This window comes from Pipistrellus kuhlii, unplaced genomic scaffold (genome assembly GCF_014108245.1).
Source record: "Pipistrellus kuhlii isolate mPipKuh1 unplaced genomic scaffold, mPipKuh1.p scaffold_m20_p_1, whole genome shotgun sequence".
Classification (NCBI taxonomy): Eukaryota; Metazoa; Chordata; class Mammalia; order Chiroptera; family Vespertilionidae; genus Pipistrellus; species Pipistrellus kuhlii.
The window spans coordinates 75748655-75761706 of NW_023425404.1; the positions used below are offsets into that span (position 1 = coordinate 75748655).

A 13052-nucleotide genomic window follows, 5' to 3' on the forward strand; every position below is an offset into this window, starting at 1 on the left:
GTTTCAAACATTTAGAGATTTTGAAATTTATTTGCTATGGAAGGAAGTTGAGAAACATTGTTTCTCAAAGTCTGTAGAATTCCTGGTAACCAGAGGGTCAGGTTTCCTCCAAAACCACTGATAAATGAATAATTTTTAACAAAGGGGTTGTTAAGATTATAGGACTAATTAAGGGCTCATTTATCAGAGTAACCTGCACTGCAGGTATCTTTGATGACTTCCTCCCCACCTCCATTCCTGCCTTTTCTGGGTAACTCTGAAGCCATAAACAATGGGCTGGGTGGGGGCAGGGAACTCCCATTTTTGTTGGCTCTGATAAGTAATGGGAGCCCCACACTCTGAATAAAGAAAGTGAAAAACCTACCTACATAGACACCTACCTACTAGGAAAAGTTATCTTGGCGATTTTGGAGCTGCCTTGTACCCAACCCATTTTGTCCAGACACTCATTTTGCAGATGAGGACATGGAATGTGGGAGAGGTTAGAAACACATCCAAGTCACACAAGGGAGTACAGGCCTGTGCTGCTGTTCACAGGTTTGTTTGTTTCTGGCTAACAGGCTGTAAGTGGCTTTGTGAAAACATTTGACCTCCAGCACAAGGAACGGATGCCATTTAACAGTGTCGCCTCCTCCCTTTTTCTCTACCTCCTCCCTTCAAGTCTACCTTCACTCGTTTTTCAGCATGGCTGCCAGCACTACACTGAGAAAACCCAAGTATCTTTCTGGAGAAAACGCACTTAGACATTCTCTTAAGATACGGTTTCTTAAAAAAATTAAGAACAGGTGAATTCTGATTCCTATTACCTTAATAAAAGTAATAACAGTTACCACTTACTTAGAGCTAATTGTGTGTGGGGTACTGGGCTAAACGTTTTATCCATATATCATCAAAACTTATTTGTGCCACAATATGATGAATTATTGATATCCCAATTTTGCAGGTGAGGAAACTGAAGCTAGTAACTTACCCGAGACTAAAAAGCTAGTAATAACAGCAGAGGCATGTTACAAATCCTGCTCATTAACCTTCATGAAACTAATTTTATAGCTCTTGTTTCTTCTTGTGTCACCTATCCACCTGTCTAGTGGATCTTGAGGCATCCTAAAGGTTTTACATTCTGTGATTCTATAAAAGCAAAAGTGCTAACATTTTAGTTTTGTTTTTATAAGTATTATGAATTATTTTTACAGCCCTGGCAATGTATGTTATTAATTATGCCACAATGTATATAACTCTTCAATTCTTTTAGACACTAGTGCCTAATCATGAAATACTAGAGCAGCACTGAGCAAACACAAAATACTATGTATTTGCATTTTCAGTTAGCACGTGCTATAGGCATGTAAGTTCTGGCCCTTTTCTGATGAAATTTATATGGCTCTTTTGGACAAAATGTTCAGTCAAAAAATGAGGTAAGAGATTCAGCTCCAACTCAAATTTGGGATGGTCCTGTTACCTGATGCAGAACGATGACCAGTAAAAAATTGTTTATTCAATGAATGAAATAAAAAGGTAATAGAGAAAGATTCTCTGAGTTAATTCTCAAGTGAGATGAATGTCTTAAAAACAAAAAACAAAAAAACAACAACAACCTAATATATCTAAGTAATTTTCCAACAGGCTTCTTTGTTATATTAAGACCCATTTACATTGATTTATGATTTATTCTCTCAACAATCAGTTATTGACGCCTACTATGTGCAGGCACAGTGCTACTTACTGATATTGTGATGGTGAAAAATAAGGATAAGCTCTGCCTCCAGAAAGCTTAGGTTTCTGGGAGAAAAACAATCACATACTAAAAAGAACTTAAATGTCCAATGACAAGTGCTCTGCTTTAATGTGGGCAGTTCTGTGGGGGAACTGCTGCATGGGGGCGGTGCGTGGTGTGCCTCTTCTGCCCGATCACAACGGAAATGCTCGGGATGCTTCACCAGAACTCGTGAAGTGCAGCCCGCATCTTAAAATGCAGCAGCAGTCAAATATTTAGCTAAGGGCCCCTTTTCATTCAACAAATGACCATTCAGGGCCATAAATTGTAAGTCAAATTAAATACTAACTATGGGTTTCTACTCTGGGCATTAACACATTTTTCCTTGGACAATGGAGCAAGGCTCTCAAGAGTTGAATCCAGGTTGTAAGCGCTTCCTTTTATTTTTAGGCATTAATAGATTATGGCATCGTGCTTCTTCTTGATCCTGCAAAAACTGTGGCATTCAATACCTTAGTTAATCGTGGACTCATCTACTTAGGACAAGGGCATCACCATTTTGCACTAGAGGTAAACCTGAACTCACTTGATTTTTCATGTTCACTTCTGAAAATAGTGAACAAGTTTTTCTTACTACATTAATGTCAATATTAATGAGCAATAACTAAACTTTAGCAATAATCATATTGAAATACTCTGAATGACTAATAGAATTTTTGTAAAACATGCGTATTTTTACTTAGTTTTGATTACAGGCAAATAGCCAATATATTTTTAAAGAAGTTTCTAATTTGGTGAAAGTTCAAGACTGTCACTAACCCCAAGGGATTATCTTGGCTATAAAATATTCAGTTGTTTAGCAAATGAAATGATTTATATATTGTTTACTTTGCTGCTTGATGCTCTCTCTCATTTATAATTTTCCTCAGTCTCTTGAAAATATATAAACTAAATAAGATTGTTTTGTATAGAGTAGAATATACCTGTTCAGAATAGGCTACTGAGAATGGAGGGAGCAGGCACTCAGGATTGTAGTAGAGATAGCATCTGCAATATATCACAAAGATACATGGTTTCTTTGGTTAAAAAATGCATTTCTTTGTAGAACAATTAGACAAAACTTACCATCTAACTTTGATCTTATTTGTATTGTTTGTTTTTTAAAATTAACTTTGGAGTTAAGATTAAGAAATACAAGACAAATCAAAGTTTGCAGTTGAATAATGGTAGCTTTGCTTCTTTGTTTCTGAGGAACCACAACAGAACATTATGTAATGGAGTGTTTCTTGGTTCTTTTCATCTCCAAAAGTGACTTGTGTTATTTTTCTACCCTTGGAGTCATATTTTGAGGTTCTGCCCCACAGAATTACTTATTATTATTTTTGCGGACGGATCACGAGAATTCTCGCTTCATATGACACTGTTTTACAAAGTATCATACTTTAAAAAGATAATGGCTTGTAACAATATGTAATAAATAATATCAAAATGCAATGGGTATTTAATTTTAAAGCATGCCTTTAACATTTATGTATAACATTTTTTGTACTTGTTCAATAGAAACTTATCTGGCCACTGAGTAAAGCTAGCAGTAAAATTATTGGTCCACAGTGTATTAAGGAAGTGTCTGAGAAACCATATTCTAAGCAATTTACACTATGATGAAATGTAATTCCAAGAGTTGAACTCCTTTAGGTTTAGGTTACACCGTTTGGAATTTCCTCAGGTAGCGGGAACTAAAGAACTTCTCAGGAGTAGGCAAGAAAGCCACGGAACTCTAAGGAACAGTGTTGGGAGTAGAGAAGTGAGGAAAATGGGGGTGAGGGTGTTGGGGGGGTTGGGAGCAAAAGACCTCAGCTGCTGGAGAATTAAATGCAGGGCCTATATTACCTATATGGCACATATTTATTTGGTGTTTAATATCAACATACCAGGTTCTCAACAATGCTGCACAATTTATAATTGCAACTTACAGATGAGGAAACTGATATTCGAAAGAGGTGAAATGGTCTTTTATCCAGGAAGTGCTAGAGTATGATTTGATCTCAGGTCTCACCTGATTCCAAATCCTGTGTATTGAAGGTGTGGAGATAAATAAGGCAGATTTCCTGTCCTTGAGGAGCTCATGGTCTATCCGAAATCATTCTTGACCCCTTTTTTCCCTCACATCCTACATCCAACAGTTCAGTAGGCTTTGCCATCAAACCATGTTTTGAATGCAGTTTCTCATTTTTTTTTGCCACTGTTTTTCTAATTCCATCCTCAAGCATCTTTCCCCTGGACTAGATCAGGAGCTTCCCAACTGGCCTCTCTGCTTCTGCTGTTGTCCCTGTCTCTACATGCTGTTCTTCAAACAACAGCAGACAGACCCCTTAAAAACATAAAGCAGACTGTGTTGTTCCTCTGCTTAGAGCCCTCCAGTGACTTCCCATCACACTTAGAATAAAATTTTACTGTTGACTATGGCCAACGAAGACCCGTCATGATCTGACTGTCACTCATTGATCTGACTTCATTGTCAAACATTGTCTTTTCTGCACCCAGGTCCCTCCACGTTGGCATTTTGCTCTTCCTTGGAAATGCCAGGCTTCCTTCCTACCCCAGGGTCTTCACATAAGCTCTTCTCTGTACATAGAATGCTCTCCCTACTAATCTGTGTGTGGCTCATGCTCATCTTTCATTTCAGGTTTCTACTCAAATGTGACCCCCTCAGTCAAACAAACAAACAAAACAAAAATGTAGACTAATTAAAATAGAATATTAGAAAATTAAAACAATCCCATCTAATAAAAAGGGCTTATGCAAATTGACCATCACACCATAGCAAAGATGGTGGTGCCCACAGCCAATAAGGAAGGAATATGCTAATCGACTGCCACACCTTCAAAGATGGCAGTGCCCACAGCCACAAGATGGTGGCGCCCAGTCCCCTCAGCCCCACCGGGGTGCCTGCCTCTAGAGTCCTGTAGTTCCCTCAGCACCCACCTGCTCAGGGCCAGGCAAGCCTCAGATGTTGGCTGCCCAGAAATAATAGCAAACAAACAACAAAAAAATGAGTTTCCTTTATGTAAATAAAAAATATTTGAAAAATTAAATTAGAAAAATGAGAAAGAACCAATGAAGACATATAAGACTGAATAATAGAATGGCTAGATGAAGAAACAGGAAACAGCAGTCTTAACACTTATGTAGGGAAATCTTCTTAGTGAGAATGATTGATTAACAGAGAGGTCAAGTGGGATGAGTGCTGACAACATACTAGGTAACTGATCCTCATACAGACTTCCAAGGAACCCTTGGTCAGGAAGCAGAGTGCAGCATTTGGACGGGCATTGTTTAGGAAGTTAATGGTTAAGTGGGTTGGATGGAGAACATGTGTGTCCTCTTGAAAAACTACCAGGAAGACAGTAAAGGAATAAAAAGGATATAATTCCACAAGGTTGAAGATAGTAGAAAAGAGATTGTTCAGGCACAAAAAACTACTATTCTGTATTTTATTTTTTATTTTTTTAAATATATTTTATTGATTTTATACAGAGAGGAAGGGAGAGAGATAGAGAGTTAGAAACATCGATGAGAGAGAGTCATCGATCAGCTGCCTCTTGCACACCCCCTACTGGGGATATGCCCGCAACCAAGGTACATGCCCTTGACCAGAATCGAACCCGGGACCCTTCAGTCCCCAAGCCGACGCTCTATCCATTGAGCCAAACCTGTCCCGGCCTATTCTGTATTTTAATGCCTCGAACGTAATATGAATGGGTAGCCAAGGATATTACACTTAAGAGGAAAAATAAAGACTATTTTTTTTAGGGATGGTGGGAGAAAAGGAGAGGTGTGGAGTTCTGGGGTAAGATAGCTAAATTCTCTCCTATGTGGAAAGTTAAACATGACAATTCTCACATTATTTTGAAATTTGAAGGTAAATAACAGCAAGATGTAAAAACAGTTGCATTTGGGGAGTGAGTGAGCCTCAGGGGCAAGGAAAAATAGAACAGGGGATTGCCACCAGCACTGTCAATTTTCTAGTTGTCTTAGACACCATACACTTTGTTCAGGGGTTACTTTGATAAGAATAAAAGTAAATAAATAAAAAATGTCTTTCAATGCAGTGTACAAATGACAAAATAAAATTGGCCTTCATTAAATAACACAAATAATAGGAAGTTGATGGAATTGGGGCTTGTGGAGAAGGTGAGTGTTAGCTAGGCTTTCAAGGAGTTGAAAGAAACTAGAAAGACTGGGCCATGTTTAGTTTGCAGGCAGGGAGGGTTGAGGGGAAGGCATGTTAGGTCGGGGTATGAAACAAGAATTAAAAACACAGAAGGCAGGAATATGATGGAGCAAGTTTCCAGAGGAGACAGAAGGAACCAGGCCAAGAATCTGTCTTCTGACACAAAGATAATGTGGGTGAAGGTCCTTACAAATAAGGAATTTGCTTGGTGTACGAGTGGCTATGTGTGGTTTGTTATTTATGATCTTCATATTAGAAAAACAATTGAATGCAGAAGGGGAAAATCATAAAAACTAGTTAGCTTTGTTCTAAGCAATGAGAATAGTCATCACATGTTTATTGCTGATAACTATACATATAGAGTCAGGTTGACTTTTGTAAGTTTTATCTGATTACAGAACTGAACTTGGTATTCTCAGTCCTTTAAATTCTTGATCATTCCTCACAACTTCCAAGATAAATAAATAGGAAATAAATCTCAATTTGTAATAAATCTCAATTCAACTAAGTTTGCCTCCACTTTAAGACAGTCCTCTTAGTCCGGACAGGTTGCCTCAGTTGGCTGAGCATCTTCTATTTCTGGTCAGGGCACATGCATAGGTTGTGGGTTTGATCCCTGGTTGGGACATGTTCCAAAAGAAACAACTGATGGCTCTCTCTCTCTCTCTCTCTCTCTCTCTCTCTCTCTCTCTCTCTCTCTCTCTCTTCCTCTTTCTAAGCATGCCCTCAGGTGAGGATAAAATCAGTAAATAACACAGTATTTAGGGGAGTTATCTGGTAGCATATTTGATTATATTACACATTTGATTAGACAATAGATTTCTTATTTTCTTCCAATAACAGTTCATTTTAGTATCAAAATATACTTCAGGAACCTAAGTGCAGATTCCATATCTACAGATTGGTCTCTGACTGAAACCTTCCTCCTCCAATAGGATTCCAGTGACCCTGCTTGACCCTCCTACTCCCTCCGCCTTCCCAATGTTTGCAGAAAGTTAGCCAGCTTCCTCCCTCTGCTACAGCTAGGGAAGGTTTGTGGAAGGGGGAGGAGGAAGAGGGAGGCTGTCTGTATGGTGAGCTCCTCTCCTTCCTCCAGGGTGGACACCAGAACTCAGACGCCTGCCCTCTGAGTCTGGAGAGTGCGGGTACCAGCCTCCAGGGAGGGAGCTGGTGGGGTTCCCTTTGACACCCCAGAGGAGGTCACAGCACTCTCCTGCTATAGCGTGGCCACCTGAGGTTACAGCCAAGACTACAGTGAAGGTTCCTGCTAAAGCAGTGCTTTGGGAAAAGCAGAATCATGGCAACTTACATGATATTTTTATATGTAGATAGTCATCTAAATATCGTATTAGTTTCAATGTAGTGATGTTCTTATTTTGCCTCAGTTCTCCAACATTTCTGTAGGTCTTTGAAAAGCTTATGCACACTGGACACTGACTCTGGAGCCTAATGGGGGACAGTGTTCAGGGCGGCAGAGGCAGGATCTCTTGCAGACTTTTAATTCTCTTTAAACAACCACTTCCCCAGAGCCATTTCAACCACATTTCCTAACTCAAAATCTTGGGATTTTCCGTTGTTTCTTCTCAGGAGGATTCAAGGAAACCTGGGCAAAATGATACACTTCTCCCCAGAAGCAGCCTTAGCTGATCCACAAAGAAGGCCCAATGAATGTCCTTTTCTGGGTCTAGATGTGTGTTGGCCCTATACAGTCCAAGTTTCTCTATAGGAGAATTTCCATTTCTATCTAGATGGGCAAGTCTTTGGTGGTGTGAACTGAGAAAACAACAACAACAAAAAAACCAATAAAAAGAAAGTAAATGAGATCTCATTACACACACCAGGGCAAAGCCACTGGGAAAGTGCAGTCCAGTAGCACAATATTCTGAGTGAATTTTCAGTTATGGGTTTCCTCTACTCCATTCATTCTCTCTAGATGTGATACTAAAAGAAAAAAAGAAAAGTTTTAAGATATCTTTAAATATATATATGTTTTATTGATTTTTTTACAGAGAAGAAGGGAAATGAGAGAGAAACATCAATCAGCTGCCTCCTGCACACCCCCTACTGAGGAGGTGTCTGCAACCAAGGTACATGCCCTGGTCTGGAATCGAACCTGGGACCCTTGAGTCTGCAGGCTGACTTTCTATTCACTGAGCCAAACCGGTTAGGGCTAAGATATCTTTGTTAATGCTTGTGTTACGTATATTCGTGGTAGAATATAAGCTAGAATGAAGTTTAAGAAAGCATAAAGAATGATAGTGCAAAACTAACAAAATTTATAAAACTGTTTCAGGATTTTAAACAAGCTGCTTTTCTGAGCAAGACTAATGTGAGCCTTTATCAAGCCACCGCCATGTGCTGTCACAGGTATGCAATTTAGGCTGAAGTGAAAGCAGGTGGGATCATCTAATAATTATAATAGAAGACTAGAAAGAGGAAAATGTGGAAGTGACAGGGACAAAAAATGGGGAGAGGCAAAGAATCATAGAAGTGGGGAGCACACCCAGGTGTGCCATCAGCACCCTCCGACCTTCTAATCAGCCATTTTAACCAAGTCTGCATGCATATACCTGTATTCTGGCATTGGGTGCCACTGATTCAAGCCCATTTACTGGGGAAAAGGATCTGGGTGATACACAGAATAAAATCATGCACAGATTGAAATGTCTAAGAATAAAATTAAGTGATTAATTTTGTTCCTAAAATGAAACTAACCTTTAAAAAGCCTAGGAAACTATACGAGAGGGTGGATTCAAAAAATTATTTTCAAAAAATTTTGCATTTAGAAAACATAATTCTAAATCTAAAACTAATTAAAATAATACCAGTAAACATCTGCAAGATACAATAAAATTTACAAAAACATATCACTTAAAACATTATTACCTGCTATAAATCAAGTTATAGTAGGGGAGAAGAGAACAGTTACATAAGCTAAAATACAGAAGATCACTTTATAATTTGTTCTGACATAGATTTTTACTAATTATAAGTTTTACATTTCTACATATACACAATATCTAAATTAGTTTCTGGTCATTTTGCTTTTAAAAGTATAGAGATTCAGCATGGGAAGATTTTATGTGAGATAAAATTTATTTGGTTAACTAGTAGTTTACAGTATTATTTTTTAAGACAGAAAAAATAGCAATTAATTGGAAGGGTAATTAGGATAGTTCATAAACAATATAGACTAAGCTTTAGAAATATCCAATTTTGAATTATTTAGGAAATAAACATTTTTTTTTTCGTTTTTAGGACATAGCAGAGCTATATTTCCCGATGAAAGTTAGATTTTTATTTTATTTTATGAAAATAATAATGTAATAACTGAAATTTGTGAAGATGTCTTTGGGTTTAAAGGCCTAAATTGGGATCCTTAGTTTATATAGATGGCAAAACACAGTCACACCATTGTCTATTTTAATCCAGCAACCTTTGTACAATCCATCCCTTTAAGTAATTGTCATCCTTGAAAAGAGATGGAATAATGATGACTGATATGTTTGCTTTAGTGGGTGAGTACAGACCCCAAATGTCTGAGGTCATTGCATACTCTTAAATTAAAAACAGACTCCAAAATTTCTCCCAAACTCATTCCTGTGTTTCGCAAATGAGTCAGTAAATTTCTCTGTGTCTGTTCCCAATCTCTCTCATGAATTGTAATCACTGGATATACTACATGGCGGAGCCTTCTTAAGCTGATACTGCTTTGCAATTCCAAATAGCCAACTTTTATCAGTTGATTAGAATCTCTATTGTCCCTTAATAAAAGTAGAATTTAAATTACCGGTAAAGCCCTAATAACTGACAGCCCCATTTCCATGTGTTTTGAGTTTTGCTGAATTTAACAATAAGAAATATTTAGTGATTGACTATATTTATTTCAGGAAAAATATTTTGCTTTTCAAGGTAGTCTGAAACACACTTATATCATAGTAGTACAGTTTCTCAGTATTGGAGACTCATTACTGGTATCTTACAGTGGGGAAAGTAAAAATTTTCCCAATTGGAAAACAATTTAAAAAGGAATAAATATTTGAAATTTAGGGCTTTGATCTTTGAACTTAGGCGGTTGCAGACCTTTGAAGTATGCCTTTGTATATCTCTGGTTCTCACTCTTGTGGTTGCTAGGAGACAACATTCCTTAGGCTGAATATCTACTTGTTCCCCAATTTGGTCAGGAACAGTGTTGTGCTACAGTTGATTTTTAGATCACTTTATGAGAGCCATCTTCATATGAAAAAAAAATGTCACAGAGGGAGAGCGTGATTACTCAGAGTTACATATCCTAGCCACTTTTTTTTTTTTTTTAACCTCAGTACATTGATTTTCCTATTCTTATATTTGCATACAATATTTTTGAAACTTTGACTCTGCAAGCCACCTTCTTTAGTTTGGGGAGGTATTTATGATTTATTTGTACAACTTAGTAGGGCACATCTGGCCACTCATGTGATTGATTTAGAAAATGTGGTGGCCTCTGTCTGTGGCACAGACTGCAAGCTCAGCTCACAGTCCCGACTGAAGGCTGGGCCCTGGTGAGAAGATGCTCCTCTGTCAGTGATCGCATTGTTTACGCAAACATATCTTATTTTAGAATAACGAATTTAACATACTTTTATTTTTGTGGTACCTGACACCTAAGACTTTTGTGTATTGATGAACATGTATCCTGACATAATACCTCTTTTCATTGCTAACTGCCATGTCATCACTTAACAAGAGCTTCAATCTACAGGACACTCTGATATACTCATCTTCAGAAAAATGAAATTGTTGTTTCTACGTGGCACTTGTATCATTTTTCCCCTGTTGATGCAGGGAGCTGGGTGTCTCTGGATTTGTCACCTCCCCTGGACCTGATTTTTAGTTGTCACCTGATTTGAAGTGTTGGTAGATGATTTTCAAGATCTCTTTCCAGTGTTAAAGTTTAATGATTATTTGCTTAGTTGAAACAGACTAGATGCTCATTACATGCTAGTGCTGATAACTAGATAGGTGTAGAAAAATGGCTTCCTCCAGGCTAATTGAGATGAAATGTAATTATTATATATGCAAAAGTAACTCCTTTATGAAACATATTTGATTCCCTTACCAGCCCTCACCTGCACCACAAGAGAATAAGTAGGGAAGAAAAACTGAATTATTATTTAGTTGAGTATATTTACAAATTAATAAATAAAATGCATTTTTCTTCCTTTTCTCTTCTCTCCTGGTGTCCACAAAGAAAGGGCCTACTTTTATAGACCTGAAGTAAGGACTCCCATGTATAACATTTTGGTTCCTTTTGTTGTGTAGAAATAATAAATACATATAAATTTATTATAATCTGCTTTAAAAAGTGTATTCCATCTATATACTCCCCCCTCCCCATATTGGCCACAGATAGCTATTAAAAACAGGTTCAGGAATGCCATGCAGCCTTTTATAATTCTGAGAAAAAAAAAGAACTCTAGAATATTATTCCAGTATATTCTGCTATGAAAATGGCTCTTAGCTCCCTCTTTCCCTCTTACCACAATCTTCAAAGACCCCTTCAGCCTTTCTTAGGTCATGTGGAAATCATGTTCTTACTTCCTATGATGGATAATAAAAGTGAAAACTTTTTTGTAAGAGTGAATGTAAACCTTTATGAAAATTTTATATACAGGAAAGTACTTCGGTAACTCACCAGAAAGCATCAATAATTTTATTTGTTTTCAGAAACAAAGAGTTTGAAGAAGCTGTCCTTTTCTTCACACGGGCTATTAGTATCAATCCTTGCTTTGTGGATGCTTACACTGGACGGGGAAATTCTTACATGGAATATGGTCACAGTGAAGGCTACAAACAAGCACAGAAGGAGTTTCTGAAAGCGTTGCATTACAATCCAATATGCCTAAAAGCCAGAATTTCTTTAGGTTACAATTTGCAGGTAATATTACATAAGAACATTTTGGGCCATGAAAGTGTTACTTGTGGGGAGAGGTCTTCATCCCTGCTGGTTGCTGGTAGGAGTGGATTTCTTGCAATATCCTGAGAAAAAGAATTTTCTCAGGTGTGCACAGGAGAACAAGTAACTTCTTATTTGCATGGAATTAAATCCCTGAGTTTCCAAAGCCCCCTCTCCCCCAGTCCGCCATAGAAGTGTAACTTGTTTCAGCAGCGTTGAAATCAGAGCCAGTGTCCAGATGTCCAGAGTTTCCATTTATGTCTGCTCACTCCAGTCCAGCATCAGGCTAACTTGACTTGTGCTCCCTGCTGCAGTCCATTAGTCCATTGCTTGTGGGGTCCACATGGCCATGGGCCATATGGGCAAATGCAAGAGGGGCAAGAGGGAGCCTGGAGCAACAAGAGAGAAAACGCCTTTGTTTAGGGGATTCTGTGTCCCAGATTTTCATGTGCTGGCAGTGGCTCTGCCTATTCTGGCCAGCAATCCCTGTTTCTAGGTTTGACTGACAGGCAAGTACCGTTCCTGTATCACCCCAACTTCACTGGGCTTGCACCTATCTCTGGTGGACCTCTTCCCCTAGTGACCTGTGGGGAATGGGCCAGTGGTTCCCTCGGGAGTGTGACATTGCAGCTTCCTGGTGAAGCTGTACAATGACATGCATGTCTGGCCTCCTTTTGTGTGTGTGTGCCTTTCCTATTATTAATACAACAGTATCAAAAGCACCTTTTGGACAAGAGTGAGAACATATTTGGCTCTTCCCTGGAGATGGGGATAGGAACATTTTACCTTTCTCTTTCTATTAGTATCCACTGCAGCAGTTTCTCAGCAACCCTGCCTGGGGAACCCATCTGGGGACTTGTTGTACTAGTGAAATGAGGATCTTTTGAATCTGATTTCTTTTACACCTTCACCCCTTTCTACTTCATCTCACATTTATAGACAACCTTTAAAATTTGCCTGATGAGTTTCACATAGAAGAACCTGGCTAACATTTGTTTCGTTAGTTCATATCTGGACCTCATAAACTTTTAGAAAGCTAAAGGGAATAAACAGTGTATGAACGTTTTGAAGTGGACTCCAGCCATGTACTGGGTCCGACAACCACAGTATAGGGACTTCTGAATTTAGGGCGTCTTCTAAACGGCAGTGAATTAGAACATACTGGGAAG

General features: G+C 38.4%; 1 protein-coding gene across 1 annotated transcript in view; it reads left to right on the forward strand.

The window, feature by feature from the left end:
- TTC6 (tetratricopeptide repeat domain 6) overlaps positions 1–13052 on the forward strand; it is a 185829-nt gene that overhangs the window by 156801 nt on the left and 15976 nt on the right. The window contains exons 25-27 of the mRNA XM_036452372.2: positions 2165–2284; positions 8242–8315; positions 11655–11865. Of these exons, the coding sequence (XP_036308265.1) occupies positions 2165–2284; positions 8242–8315; positions 11655–11865 (405 nt within the window). The remainder of the gene's footprint in view (positions 1–2164; positions 2285–8241; positions 8316–11654; positions 11866–13052) is intronic.